At 45.6% G+C, this 15,952-nt stretch overlaps 2 protein-coding genes across 2 annotated transcripts; both read right to left on the reverse strand.

The window, feature by feature from the left end:
- Positions 1-12,286: 12,286 nt before the first annotated feature.
- F9C07_5443 (oxidoreductase) lies at positions 12,287-13,255 on the reverse strand (the record flags this gene model as incomplete). Its single annotated transcript, XM_041287413.1, has 1 exon — positions 12,287-13,255. The coding sequence occupies one exon, from the start codon at positions 13,253-13,255 to the stop codon at positions 12,287-12,289; it is 969 nt and encodes a 322-aa protein (XP_041150034.1).
- Positions 13,256-14,830: 1,575 nt separating this feature from the next.
- F9C07_5444 (uncharacterized protein) lies at positions 14,831-15,607 on the reverse strand (the record flags this gene model as incomplete). The annotated part of the gene is made up of 1 exon (XM_041287414.1): positions 14,831-15,607. The coding sequence occupies one exon, from the start codon at positions 15,605-15,607 to the stop codon at positions 14,831-14,833; it is 777 nt and encodes a 258-aa protein (XP_041150035.1).
- Positions 15,608-15,952: the final 345 nt, after the last annotated feature.

Here is a 15,952-nt window from a genome sequence, read left to right on the forward strand (position 1 = left end):
CAGCCCTTGATACATGACTAGCCCCACGTGCCGTACACTATACTAGTGATCCATGGGCTCTACTTTCACGTCCTCAACACGGCTTAGGACAAGGCATTTTCACACCTTCATGTATCCATTTCTGGAGAGCAAACTTAGGACTTACTTGCAGTCCCCACCAACAGCTCCGGCTAGAAGCGGCATCTGCGAGGCACGTTTTCCCTACCTTGTGATGATTTGTTCAACACAAGGCCCTTCACGTGTATGTATAGAAGTCACCTAAATTATACCACCTGGCAAATAGACTAGTCGGAAGGTACTTATTTTTTGAACCTATTGCTGCGGTGCTTAGGTTACTAAAGTGGGATAACCTTTGACTATACCGCTCTCGGGATGTTGATTCAGATCGGAATCAACTATCATGGTCTTTTTACCCAGTGGAAAAGCACACCCTCTAACCTAGTACCCAGAGCTTGAAGACTCTCCCCCCACAATTAAGCGTAGACCCTGGATCCTCAGCCCAGAATCAATCATCTAAACTAAAATATCACATGCCTTTCGTGCCGTTACTGCATTTGGCAATTGGCTAACTTGTTGCCATTCTTTCTTTTTCTTCAAGCCCTTGCGTATTCCCCCTTCGATCTGCCAATTACATATCTGTACCCGGACAGGGGCACGACGGTCTACTGTCAATAAATAAAGATCAAAGGCAAGCACCACCTACGTTCCACCTCGTTGCCAACCCTCCACGAACTTTTCCACTCAAAAGCGAGGGACATTGAAGATATATTTAGGCCTAAGTCAAGAGCGCATTCATCGCAGGAAGAAAACAATGGTTTGTTTGACCAGCCCATTTCAAGTTTAGGGTGAGGAGCTAACCTTATCACCGTTCTAAATAGAAGCACAATAACTCAACGCAGAAAACTGTCGATGTTTCTCCTTTGCTGAACAGCGTACGTCTACAGCGGTCAATGTACAGTCCTGTTACTGAATTATTTGGATAATGAGGCTGAGCCAGGCGCTTGTAACGCTGAGTTGGCAATCACTGGCATCCACACACGACAACCAGGATGGCAGTGGACTACCTCCGCTAGATAATATTGACGAAATGATTCGTCTGCAGGACATGCTCTCAGAAGAGCTTTCCCGGTTAAATGATGTTCTATACCACGAGGGCAATCATTGACCATGTCTTTCCAGGAGCTTTAACCACCTTGCTGGGGTTAGCCCTTATCCATTCAACTTCTTATCAAGGGAGCAAGCAAGGCACTGAGCGAATTTCGAAACCAATGCTATTACGCAAGTTTAAAAGTGACATGCAACTGTTCAGTATCAAATGTGTACATCCTATAACCTTCAAATGGAGTTATCTCGAATGCCAGTAAAGTATGCGGAATAGGTGATGTGCAGAACAGGTCATGAGTGTCTGTGTCATTGGGTTGATATCTCAACTCTCTACTCCATCCTATATCTGTCGAGAGGCTCCTAGCTTACAGTATTTTTGACCCCTTGGGGTGATGGAGATGGGGACAACTGATGCTTTTGTGTCTTTGTTCTTTTCTTTATTTCTTTCTTTTTCCCCTTCGCTTAGAAGCATCATATGACATGGATTTGTTTCTTTGATGCCGAGAAATGGACCACGCCAGGAAGGTTCTTCTGCCGCGGCTCCACCTAAACAGAGTTTACATTTAGAAGGTTGAATTGAGTGTGGAGACGTGCCCTCCGGCCTCTGCACCCAAATTGACACATTTGTGACGCAGCATATGTAGAGAATGTTATCCAGTGCAGACGCAGCTAGAGGTCGATTTTCCACGTTTCAGTACTTACTAGTACATACCTATGTACCGTTTAACCCATGTCGTATCGTTCAAGCCCGGATTGGCACTATACTCTCGGATATAATCTCCGTATGACACTCTTGACAAGTGAGGTGGGTCAGCTAGGAATTGACCTACCTGACTACTAGCTGCATTAGCAAGCATTGCCATATACAAAATACTAAATTCTCATGGCGATAGAAATAGTTAATTATTCTGTATTTAAGGTCTTAGCTATATAACTATTTCATAAAGACACATGTAGGTAGTAATGTCATGCCTGATAGTCTGCTTAACCCCGACCTGTTTAGCCTCGAGCTTTAGAGGGAAGCATCGCTTAGGACATACTTATGGTCTTTTTACTGGAGGCTATTGGTAAAATATAGGCGCTGATAAATAAACCCTACTTTTACACTACTATCTTAGCTAATCCTGTTGCAGTTGGAGAAGTTTATATGCTCGCTTTAGAATAGGGCTGTATATAAATAAAGGTACTTTCTTTTTATTAAATCGTTTCTAGCTTCGATAGGAAAGATAGATCTTGCTCCAAGACCAATATTTTTAAGTAGAACCGGGATGCTCACAGGAATTCCAATGATATGACCCATTGGAGTCTTTACTTCAATTTGACTTCCCCTTGGATGGGTCCTCTGCGCTGCCCACTCGTGGTTCAGTGCATCGTAGCTCCCTGAGCCAATCTCCTTTCAGTTTAAAAGCAGTATAGTGACATTGCTTGTATATTCTTAGTTGCTGTGCCCCTTACGAGGGCAAATCAAAATAGAGATGCAAGTATCGCAGCGCAAGATGTGCTTGTAGGAGCTGCAACTCTCAGTCCATGGGCGGAGTGAAACTTGACAGACATTAGCAAGTCATATATTGATCGAGCGGTATGAACAGCCCATATGAGGGATCGCAAACCTTTACTCTCCCAGATGGCCAGTTTCTAGGGGTAGTTGGTACTCCATTTCCAACACCAAAATATCGTTATCGTCAAGCCCTGGAAATATCCCAATCTTCATGTGTGAAGATTCGTATCTTACAACACATGAATGCCAGCAGATCTGGACTCAGAGAAACGGACCACGGCACTTTCTCTACAAAATCAACGCGGCAGACTCGGACCAGTGCCACCGTGCACTGGAACCCCAGATATCAAGGTATATTCTGATTCAATTTCCAATATATACCGGGCTGCGAAGTATATTACTTGACAAACTGGATGAGGTCTAAAGACGGATAGATTACAACAGGATTATATTCCACCCGCGGGCCATCCGCTACGTCGCCGAATTTATATACTAGACAGGATTGCCCAGCCAATTTCGAGTAATTAAGTAAGCTAGTCACCACTACAGCCAGATACATATGGAAGTAGATAGGTATATAGTTATAGCAGGAGTACTAGAAGGAACCAAGGACAAAGGATAGAATAGAGGATAGAGAACTGCTAGGGGGGTGGCAGGCAGTTTTAGTTGTGTTTAAAAGTTTTCGGTTTAGACTATATTCTCTCTGTGGGTTTTATGGCGTTTACAATTAGATTCTAGGCTCCCCGGCGCACCTGCATAGCTAAACGTTCAGTAGTAGGCTCTAACAGTTAATAGAATCTTGATTGACTGATTGATTGATTGATATGAATGCCAGCAGATTTTAACGGAGCGATAGACCAGCACTGTATCGACAGCGCCCTCAAGGAATGTCTCCCGCATTCTCAATCAGGTGAATAGGTGAGCTGTATTGCGGTAAGTCAATCTCTTGCCAGGACATAGCTCGATTATTCTAGCTAACGTCCCCAACTCACAGATTCGGCTTTCCTGTTCTTTCCTGAATATCCTCGGAGGAAACGAAGTCACTATATGCAGTTTCAGACAGCTGGAGCTAGCGCGCTATCGTCTATCTTCTAGAGATACAATAAGCTACCACCAGGGGAACATCGAAGCTGTATATTACTGGGAGAATAGCGGTGCAAATTCTACACTAAGCAGTAAGGATTGCCAATGTTGAATACCCCCACACACCGGAAAGACGTTCACAGGTCAATGCAAGATGGGTTTCATCCAACATATACAGAAACAAAACAAATCTCAACAGGATCTCCGTCGGCAATCGTCGGCAATCTTAGTAGATTACAAGCGCTACTGTTGGACTGTTCCTGCATCAGACAATTCTAACTCCATTATACATTGTATCACATAGGTTAGCGTGTGATATTTCCCGCAGGATGATATGACTCCCTACCGCCATTGTCCTCTTGATCACCGTCAACGCCAAGAATGTAGAACTGTGAGCTGTCACCCTCCTCAATGTTCATTCATTTATAACACTTGCCATGCTGTTACTCCCAGTGAATGATTCCTGAAGACCAAAGAGCACAGAGCGACTTGCAATAGTATATCCTCTTTTAAATTGCGATTGTTGAGACGGCAAACCTGGTCCAATCATTCACTGGGTGGAATTCAAGGTGGCGGTGGCGGTGGCGGCCGTATACTCCTTGGCTGCAGCCCTAATTAAGACATCAGAACCCGCGCTGTTATATTATAACATATTTTAGCAGCTTAAAAGAGCTTATGGCTAAGGGTGGCAATTCACCATCCCGCATGGGTTGAAATTCTGTTAAATTATTACGTGCGTCTCGGAATGAGGATTGGCTAGTCATTCAACTGATCGCCATCTCAGCGATTGTGTCTAGACTGCTCAGCCACATAAGATCGAAAAACGCCGGTCAGGGCATCTACAGGCAACAAGCACTGCAGCGTGGTTAAATCGCTTGATGTTGGTAGGGCAACTCATACTGGCGTGCTGTGGCGAGTTAACAGTTGAGAGAGACCTTCCCGAAGATATGTACTCTCGGTGCTACTCATGTGTCCTCGTTCTTGTCTTATAACCTGGTGTATTTATTGTATGTAATTTTCACTTGCGAGTAGCATACCTGAGGTATGGAGTGGTGTTATTTATTCCGAGTAACCGTGTAATAGTCCCAGCATGGAGATAGTGGGTAGCTGAAAGAGATGCTCCCACGAGTATCCAATATCGCAAAGAAATAATGCTAGTATGAAGAATGGTTTGTGCCAAATCCACAATAGTTCAGGCGCTCCACGTTATTCCTATTCACGACGAATGAGAATGAGAAGACCGTCTGCAAGCTTCATACCATCCAATGCATCTTCTGGAAGATCATATGGAACAACAAACCTGACCACTGTTAATATTGAGTAGCAATGTTGAGTTTTGCAAACTTATAAGGCGGGGCCATACGATGCGTAATGTACAGGAGGCAGGGCTGAGGTTGGAGGGAAGAGATTAAAATCTGTTATTTCCTGTCCAGCCAGCTTCGCTTTGATTCTAGTGATATACGTTAGACATGGTTAACCCTGTGGTCATAGCTTCAGGCAAAGGGGGGTGGCACATCGTCTCAATGTCTTTGTCGCACTGACCAAATGACTCGAGAGTGCTGTACCTAACGATAGCAAGCTGTAGGTACGGTCAATATCACATTTAAGCGGAACAAAAGAAATGCTCAGACTAACGTATCGAGGCATTCTGGCCGATCTTATTTCCCACCTTTATGAGCTTCTACTAAGTGTACTCTCTACAGCTAATATTAACGGCAACTGATGGATTGTTCATTGGGCTAAGCAAAGTGCTGAAGGGTCAACGGCAGTTGTGCTCCAACTTAATTCCTGTGACTTGTCATTCCCGATTGCCGTGTCCACTCTATGAGGATCTGCAAGAGAGAGAAAGGACACCCAACTAGGCTCTTCCTTTGGGTTAAAGTGGGTACCACCGGGCGTGGCATACCCCAATAGTTAGCTTTCCTTGCCCCAAATATTCTTTGGGATACGTATCTCCCTGAATCCACGCGCCCGGTTGTGGATCCGCAATGTGAAAGCGTGGCATCATCCACCAACCATAAACAATGAAGATCCGATGATCTTTCCTGTATTTACGCCTTAGCTGGATAATTTCAGCTTCAGCCTGCCCTCACCTCTAATCTCTGATTCATGGCCACTTGTGCTAACCATATCGATCACACAAACATTATTAAGGGATATTGGCTGGATGTTTCATCGTATCTCTATCTAGATTAGGCGTCCTAAGGGACCTCGAAATGGAATGTCGAGCCAATTTGGGCGTGGCTTGAATAGATAACCACCTTGGCACAAGGGCTATGCAAGACGCCAACCATATCATTCTAGACTTACCTTTCAGGTATAGGCATTGTATGGCAACCAAATGACCCCCGGACTGGGATACCAGCCTACAAAACATAAGAAAAAGAAAGAAGAACAGAAACAGAAACAAAAAACTTGGGTGGGCCAGCCCCACAATGTAGGCTCGGGCTCTCCGAACGAACGGAAGGAAGGTATCCTGTAAGGAGCTCTTTGTAAGCAGGTTCCGTTATAAGCAACATATCTGTTATAAGCATATTGGTCTGATGGTAAAGTTGGCTCCGTGTCCTTAAAAATTTTAATGATCTTCTAGAGGCAAGCATGAATATCTTCCATACTTCCTTTATCGAGATGCTTATACTAGACCGCTGGAACGTCTTGACTTTGCATCATCATACGAGTCCATGCAGCGTCGACCTATTTCCAACAGCCAGAAGTTGGCTCTTCGGTCTCAACACGCATTGAAGCCATACTTGACCCAGCTTCAGCTCTGTCAGTGGTTTGAGGCAGAATATCAACAGCCAATAGCGGAGTCTTCTGTCTCACGAATTCTCTCCTCCCGGTATGACTCACTTGACGGAGCGTCAAGCCACCAATTGAGAGCCAAACGACGACGCGCCGAAAGCTGGCCAGAGCTTGAACGGGCCCTGTACGAGTGGATACGGCGAGTACAGGACCAAGAATCTCTCTCCCAGCATCTCATCCTGCAAAAAGCTAGAACGTTCTGGGAGAGGCTCTATCCGGGCCAGGCGATGCCTCAGTTCAGTAACGGGTGGATGCGGGGGTTCCAATCTCGTTGGGATATCAATAAAAGCAACTTACAAGGCAAAAGCGCAAGCCATTCTGACGATGGGACAGTCGAGATGATCGGCATTCGCCAGCTTCTCAACCAATACGCACCCCGGGATATTTTTGCTTGCGACGAGACGGCCCTTCTCTGGAAGCGCATCCCGGAAAGTGGCTTAGCTATTGCAGGCCATACTCCTACAGGTACAAACGGAAATGACCGCCTAACGACCTGCTTCTGTTGCAATTCGGATGCTTCGGAACGTCTTCCTCTCTGGTTTGTTGGGACCGCGAAACGACCTCAGGCATTCAGCGCTGCGGGCATCAATATCGAGAACCTTGGGTGTCACTGGCGGTTTAATACGAGAGCCTGGATGACTTCTACCATCTTCACGGAGTGGCTACTATGGTTCGATCAAAGAATGGCTGGTCGGAAAGTTGTTCTTTTGATGGACGGTCTCTCGGCCCATAAATTCGCCTTTGAGGAGGTAGGCTCGCAACTTCAGAACACATTTATTATATGGATCCCCGCAACGCCGGAAGGAAAATACCAGCCCCTTTGTCAGGGGATCCTCTTTACATGGAAAGCATACTGGAAATGCAAGTGGGCATCTTATTTGGTGCATGAACATGACCGTGGCTGGGACCCAATATCGACAATGACAATTCTACACGCCATTCGCTGGGCAATCTCTATATGGGAAATTGAATTGGCCGACGATATCTTTACGCACGCCTTTAGAGCGACCATGTCTATAGAAAGCATTGAACGCATCGACAATCGACAAACGATCATGGACATTGAGAACCTGCTGCATCACTTGTATCTTTCAGGCTACGTCTCCGAGCCCATGGACACTAGCCATTTCATAGACCCCGTGGAGGAGAAAGTTGATGATAGCACGCTACATCTCGACGACTCCATATTGTGCCATTTTGAGAACGCTAGCGAATTACAAGAGAGTGCGAGCACTGCTCTTCAACCTCTTTCACTAGTTTCAGTGTCCGATGCCTTAGAAGGGCTCTATAAGCTCCGTCTATATGAAGAGCAGCAGGTAAATGCGAATATGGACCTACTGCAGGTCCTTAAACATCATGAAAAGTTACTTCTCCAGAAACAAACTGAATCAACTGAATCCCAACGTGTGTCTGATGCGAGGGCTTTTTTTTGATTGACTTACCTGTACATCGATCGCTCAGTGTTCTATTGACGCAATCCTCATACAAACCTTAAAGCCATTTACTCAATCCTAATCCATCAAGTAGTGTGGGCCACTACTGTTCGTTTTCTATCTTTGCTCTCTGCTTCTTTCTTCTTCTAATCCTTTTGCTTCTTTTTCCATTTTCCTTTTCCCTTCCTTTCGTCTTCTTGTCAGAATTTGAATATTTCGCAACGACCTTCTACGTGTTCTACGATAGCTCAAGATACCTAGATGAAATAAGAACTTTATTTTCGCGTGGATAACGGCGGCTAGGTCCGCCGTTCGGACATTTCTAGTGTGGATAACTTGCGTATTTTTTCGTTCTCTTGCTTTTCCTTTTTTTCTTTTTTCTTTTTCTTTTTTTACTTTCTCTAATTTTTTTTTGTTTTTTATGCACGGATGAGTGTAATCTAGTACTAGCCTAGACTAGCTTCTAGTAAAGATTGGGGAACTGAGCACTTGGCCAATCATAGCTCATAAGGAACTCATATCCGCGTGATCTAGAAGAACCCTGCCTTCTCCGAGTACGTTTTATAGAGCTTTGTCCTTACTTCGGTCATGTAGAGTTTAAAACCCTGATTGATGATCGAACTTAGTCCAGTAAAATACTCTCTAGTCACTGTGTCGCGATTCTTGGGCTATGAGTTGATCTTATTCTTAGGGAATCCTGAGTTTAGTACTAAGTTCAATAATCGTATAGGCTGGGGGATTCCAATCAAGTTTTGAGGGTTCCTCCGTTATAAGCATGTCCTTATTTTAGTACGCCCCACAGCAGTCCCACCCTTGATACATTGTACTTACAATAGTTTTCCGGGTAAAATGTCGCGACACGTTTTTTCCTCCTGGACATTATTTTCTTGGGCTAGCGGCGCCTCCGAACGCCTCTACAGGTGATAGATCTGAACAAAATAATGGAACCACAGATTAAGTTCGTGTTATGGGAGTTTATATATACTTGGCACCCTATAGGGAATTCGTTATCCTAGGTGGATCGATCTTACTTGCTTGATCAACATTTATTATCGAAACATCTTCTACTCCGTACGCTCAACTAGGTTAGCGACTACTCTTTCTAGCCACGAATTTTTCGAAGTGGGTCATTCTGTAGTTGAATTGCCTATACCCTCCGCCCTTTTTGGTAGCGGTGATGTAATATAGTATCCAATCATATAAAGCTGGAAAGGCAAAGTAATCTGACAGATCGCCCCACTTCAATGGCCAGAAAGAGTAAAGTGATGCGAGTATAATGTATAAGGCTCTCAGGATGTTGATTCCCAACAGAATCACCTATCGTGATCTATTCCCATACTCTAGGATAGCATAGCATATTGCATTGTAATTAGAGAAATACTTTTCATACAGTTCGACTACCGTAACTCTTCCGTGGTTGCCGGTACGTCGAGCGTTTCCCATAAGATTCGGCTATTGAAAAGGCAATTCTGCATTTCACCACCCTCGGCAGATCCCAGTTCCGGAGTTTGCCTGGCAGCCTGTTTTGCTCAATAGTGATTGCCCTAGGAGATCAAATAGACGGAAGTTCTGCATCATACATATCAGTCTCCTAGTTGTACGTTTAGCATTTTAGGCAAACCGAGCGCCATTTATTCGTTTCTCTCACTCCTTGCGCCTCAAAGATTAAATTGATCTGCCGCAGGGAAGATGCACCTGGAATGGAGGGCATGAACCCATGTCAGCTATTAATAAATAGAGGTTAAAAAAGCCAAACCCCATCTCGCATCTCACCTCGTTGCCAATGCTCCAGAAAACTCTTCCACGGGGAAGCGAAGGATACCAAGACTCATTCAAACCCAAGTGGAGAAGACATTGATCGGATACAGAAAACAATGGTTTGCTTGGCCATCTCTCTTCAGGTTCCATATGGAGAAGTTAAGCTTACCACCGTTTTGAAAAGAAGCTCGTTACCTCAACGCGGCAGACGGCCGAGATCGGTCCTTCACTCGACAAAGTACGTTTACGACACAACCGCTCTTGTTCTAGCCCTGTTACTGAGTTCTATAGATAACGAGGCTGAGTCAGAATATCGTGACGCTGACTCGGAAATCAATGACAGCTATATGTGGCAAACCGCATAGCAATGCCCTACCCACGTTAAACGATATCGACGATATGATTCGTTTGCAACTCATGCTCTCAACAGAGCTTTCCCGGTTATATGCCGTGCTGGACCCCGACGATCACTACTCGATCAAGTCTACCCGAGACCTTTAACCATTCTGCGGATGACGGCCTTTATCCGGGAAATCCGCTTTGCTTTGAGACAGTCGATGGAAACTCTGGAAAGTCACATTGCATACTCCAAACCCCCTTTATACAAGGAAATAATACACTGGAGGGAATTCCATCAGTAAGGCCACAGCGCAAGTTCAAGAGCGAGATGGAAATCTTCATCATTAGAGGTGTACATAGATATGGCCCGACCGCTTTCACTACATAAAAAATAGTTCATAGCCGGTTATGAGACATCATTAAAAATTATTTGCAGTTGTTAAATAACGGTCTTAAACTACCAATGGTTGTTAATAATCATAATAGCTACTCGAACTTTTAAAACTGTTTTATTATATTCCCTACTAGCAACCATCTCTGATCACTATGTACATGCTATCTACCACCTTCCAAGAGAGCCATTCTGTACAGCATATCCCTGAATTCCACTGAACAGGTCATGAGAAGATAAGACCAGAAGCTTCTTAATGCCTGAATGATTTTTCATTCGATGGGTCGTCACGGGGAATGTTTTTCCGGCTCCACCAAAATAGACGTACAGTTGAAGGATTTTCCACGCGACTGTTGTCGAACCAGGAATCGAGTCATGCAGGTCGATTGCCGATAGACTCAGCCCCTCCGGCCGAATTGACTCTGCCTTGCTGACAAGGCACTGTGTAATTGGGAGCGCGGACTGGTAGGAGGTTGTGGTTGGACATCTGCGGTCGCACTAGTATGGAGGTACATATGACACTATTCATGGCCTCGGAAGGGTCACGCGGGACTGTGATTTCATTGGTAGGAATATGTTGCCGCCAATGGCGGCATGCACTAAAGGAATGATCTTAGGGCTAATGATGAACTTTCAACTAACTGCCAACGTCCGAGCGGATGCAATGGTCCATATTAACCGGCGGTGACACTGCACACACTCGGCCGAAGCCACAAATGGAAAGAGTCATCATTTTGGAGGCTTCTAGTGGGAAAAGAAGGGTCCACTTGAAACTCACAGGAGCCCACTTGTCCGTTATAAGCACGGCTCGGTACACGCCCGAGCAACTCTCTGGTTATCGGCAGTTTTCATTGCTGAAACGGCGTTACAGTATTGATGTTCCTCATGGTATTGGTTTATGTGCTTTGACGCATTCCTTTCACCTATTGGTACACATACTTCCAAGTACCCAGGGCGATGCACTCTATCGAATCGAGCCCAGATAGGAAATCTCATGGAACTGCAGATCACCGTACAGCATTATTGAATCTGTGTAATATATTTCCTGCCACTAGATCTTCAAGGCATTCCTGGTCTACGTAGTTGGTCTAGTCCTTCAACCACTAGCGGCTATTCTTCCACGAGGAGAGGAGACTCGTAGCTCATTCTTTGGTATATGTTGACTGAACAAGAATGTGGGACCGAGTCCACGCTCGACAAGGAAGCTTGCGTCAAGGTTGATGATCATGGAATGTAGTCGCTGCCGAATGCCATTGACCGAACCGTGAGGTACATAAGGATGGGATACTACGGTGGAAGAAAATGAGGCGAACGGTACAGAAAGGCCTCCAGCCCCATAAATGTTACTAAGTTAGGTATAGGCTTTCGAAGTGAATACCCAAAATCTATTTCTCTGTACAGTATTAGATCAGGGGGGGCTGGCCCTCAGCCACAGTTATTTTTATACGTGGCTCATGAATGACTGCGCGCTAGCCGCACGACGGATAAATGCTTGAGGACAGCAGGGAGTTGATCCAAATGCCATGGCTTTGCACGGTAAGCTCAACAGGACTCCTCACGCCAATTCACCACATACCACAGGCTACAGTCTCATTCCTGCGGCAATCTTATGCTGCACTGGACACGACATCCGCATCCAGTCCAGCTAAATGTGACAGACCATACGTAGCACCCCTTGTTGGGACTCTTGCTTGGCAGTTGCTTCTGTTTTACTAACTACTTGAATTAAACATCTAATCGCTTTATAGTGCGTACGAGGATTACACCGTATGATCATTACCCAACAAAAAGCGAGAGTTATCCATTATTGCGCATCACAATCACCTAATACTGCCGCTTCCAATCAGAAAGACAGGCCAGTCGCCTTCATACCCTGCCTCAGGCCCAAATAAGCTTCGCAATCTCATCATCCTGAGTTCCAATTTCGTGACCTTCCATCTCCTCATTCCCCTCCCTATACCTCCATCTCTTTCCCATCACCTCCTTAAACACTCCAGTGTCGATATCCCCACGCATGACAGTCTCAGAGAAAGGCCGTATCGGCTGAATCCCACCGAGAGGCCTCAGCGTCACGTCCAGATCAGGTGCAATGAACAAAACCGCACTCAATCGACGAACGCCCGGTGTACGTCTAACCCGGTGTCTAGCTGCAGCGATACGGCCACCACTCAAAATAACCGCACACCAGCCAGTCAGGACGACAGTGGCATCACCCGGAACAGGGACCCACGAGCCAGGCGCACTGGCATCTTCGAGCTCCAGGCCAGGGGTACCGTCTTGGAAGATGATAGTGAAGGTGCCGTAGTCAGTGTGGGCGCCGCATCCATTCAAGGATCCAGAGGCAGCGGTCACGGGGTTATAATCGCAGAGACGGAAGTTCATGTTGTAGGTACTGTGCGCGGGTGTAAAATCTGCGCCAGCAAGGATACTGAGAGTCGAGAGTATTGATGGGACATATTCGGTGGTGAGGGTGTTGAAGAAATCAAGGACGTCCTTGAGACCGTGTCCAGCTAGAGACTGCTGCAGAGAGGCTGGGATCAGAGCGACACGCTTTGGAGAGAGGTCGATTGTGAATTTCTGGTCTGAGGAGGTTTTGATAGTTGCTGCTGTCTTTAGGATGCCGCGACGGGGGTAGATCGCATTGAGATTGGTGGCATCATCTGGATGAGAGTATAGGTGATCGAAGAGGGTACGGATGGCGGAGAATGGTGCGCTGACGTCTAGCCGGACGCTGGCCGCGGTGGCGTTTGGTCCCAGGAGAGAAATAGTGGGAGCTTCTGTTGAACTTGGCTGAGAACCATTGGGGGTAGCCAGCGGATGGCTGACGGTAATCTGAGCGGTAGCCATGGGTAGCTGAATAGGAGAGGATAGTAGGCAGGGTAGTCAGGGTATGCAGGCCGAGAAGGAATGGGAAAACAGTTGTAAACAAGAGGTTATACCATTGGTATATATATAGCCACTGCCCCGCATTTGAAATCAATTGTGAATGAAATGTCCCGCTATTTATTCAATCACGGTAGACTATACCAGTCACTACGCAACAGTGGGTCGACATCCCGTCTTATCATCTTCAATGTTTATCAGAACGACAATTTCCAAGCACTCTATATATTCCTCTACAATGTATTACTTGCAATAATATAGATTATAGAAATATCACTGTATATCATATCTATAACACATAGTGCTGAATATTGTATAATTCTCGCGGCCTCTGCTCATAGGAATAATCTAAGGGTTATCAAACAATGAATATATACTATTAATTGAGCAGAGAGTAAATTTGTCAGTGCCACACATCGAATGGCAATTCGGCCGGGTGACTGTACTGTATACCTGACTCGGCCACCGAATGATCTATATACCTATCTGCTGACTTTCAAATAGTGGTCACATTTTAAACAGAATGCATAGTAATTTAGTAAACCGGCCTTATACATAGGATCCTGGTGCCCTTCGGTGTAGCATCTTTGACTAAAGTTTCACGGTCTATTAAAGTAGTACGAGGTCAAAAATCAGTTTCCTGTCTTGATACTAGTAGTGTCTACTGCTTGTCTGGGGTTTCCTCTGGGCACGTATCTTCCCTTGTTGACCAGTCTTTTGCCCTGGACAGTTGACATTTTTGGTAATCTCTATCTTGAGTTTCGTTTTATAAACCTTTGCCGCCGAGCAAGCCAACTTCTCACCCGAGCTCTTGTGATCTGTCTGGAAATGGTCTTCTGTTCCTATTGTGTTGTACTGCATGCATACAGAAGCCTGCACAATGACCAAGTAATATTTTAGCTCCCACTAGACAAATCAGGCTTGCAGTCTCTAAATAGAAACACAGGAGTGAGAGTCTTTGGTGAGGATAAGTGTGTCCCCGAGCAATTCCGCAGATCCGGTTCAAGTCGTGGTGTTATGAGCTCATTAGTGCAGCCTTTTCTCTTTGCTACTTTGGGTATTGCATACAGACTAGAAGACAAGAGATCTGTTGTTCGATCTTGCTAATTAACGCCCATGACCATTTGCTTCGCATGCATATCACGTATTCACTCACTTCATAGCCATTATATAGACCAGACCACTGACAAGTCACTAAATGGCAAGTTTGCCGCTGAGAATGCTGAGCAATTTACATCCCAGAGGGACTCCAAAACCTAGCCGATGGAGAGACCTAAACAAATGAGTATCATTGGGCGAGGCTCTGTGGCTATTTTATCCATGAAAATAATCGACAAATATGCATATGAGCCACCTGGCTGCATAAGGAGATAATTTGGATTTCTACAATTATGACTTCCCCGGAAAGCACCGAAAGGTGCGAATAGCATTAAATAAAAACAGATCTCGGCAGCCACCAACTGAAAACACTGCGAGGCTCTCGAGGACTCATACTAACGTAGATTCCTGTTTTTCGGTTCAAGCTTGTCTTAACTTCTCTCAATGGTCATGCTTATGCTTCTTCGCAGTCACAATCACATCCGAATGAAGCGCCACACCGGCCTCCGTGACGATAGTGTCCAACGGATCCCTTTTCAAGAACATCATTTCACAATGCTCCAAATGAGCCATATTATCATATCGATGTTCAATAATTGTCCCATGTTCTTTCGCCAGAAACATCTTCTTCCAATAATAAGCACAGTGAACAAGATGCCACTGGTGCGTGGTGAAAAAGTGACCCCCTGTCTCAGGCAACATGGATACCTCCTCAAGAGAGAGCACTCGTGTCTTATTCTTATCCCCATAGTATTGCCAGCTACCATCGGGGTTCGGACCCGCACGTTCAAACCGATCGATGAGCTCATCATTTCGGCACGCTGGAGGTAGCCAGGCTGCAGCGAATGAATCGTACCGACATCCGTTGGCAATAGCCTCTGAGACGGTCTCGCCGCAGTTGCATGATATTGGTTTCAGAGATCGGAGGAACCAGTAGGTTTGGTATCCTATGTTCATGAGACCGATGCCGGCGAGGAGTAGGAGGAATGTTTGTTTGATAGGAGTACGGGCGAAACCCTCACAACGACGTCGTCTTCTTGAGCAATCGGGGGTGAGGTAGGTGTCGTTGACGCCATTCTCTGTTGATATATCTGCTTCGGAGTCTTGGGCCAGAGGGAAACCAATATCGATACTCGGTCTGTCGCTGAGTGGCTTGTATTCCACCATCGGATGGCTTTCGCTTTGTGTTTTCAATACTTTGCTATCCCTTCCCAACATCGTTGAATTTTAATAGAGGGATGTGTGGCTCACACTATACAGTAGTTAAAGACTGTGGTATTGGTATGCTGCTATGGTGGTAGTAAAGGGCGGAGTGGCTAAAGGATCCTCTCTTCCACTCACCGGTCATTTGACTTCTGAAATGTACTAGTTACGCCTAGCATTTCATGCCTATACTTGATGACAGTAATGTCAGGGGTCCCTGACCGACTCTCTCTGCAAGTGGTCAATTGGTGCTCCTTGCATGACCTTGAACTCAGCTGAAGTGGTGCAAACCTGTTTTACAAAAGGACCTACTTGTCACAGTCATAGCTACCAACAGTTGCGTCAGACAGATGGTTGGAA

The sequence above is a fragment of the Aspergillus flavus genome, chromosome 7 (assembly GCF_009017415.1).
Source record: "Aspergillus flavus chromosome 7, complete sequence".
In the NCBI taxonomy this organism is placed as follows: Eukaryota; Fungi; Ascomycota; class Eurotiomycetes; order Eurotiales; family Aspergillaceae; genus Aspergillus; species Aspergillus flavus.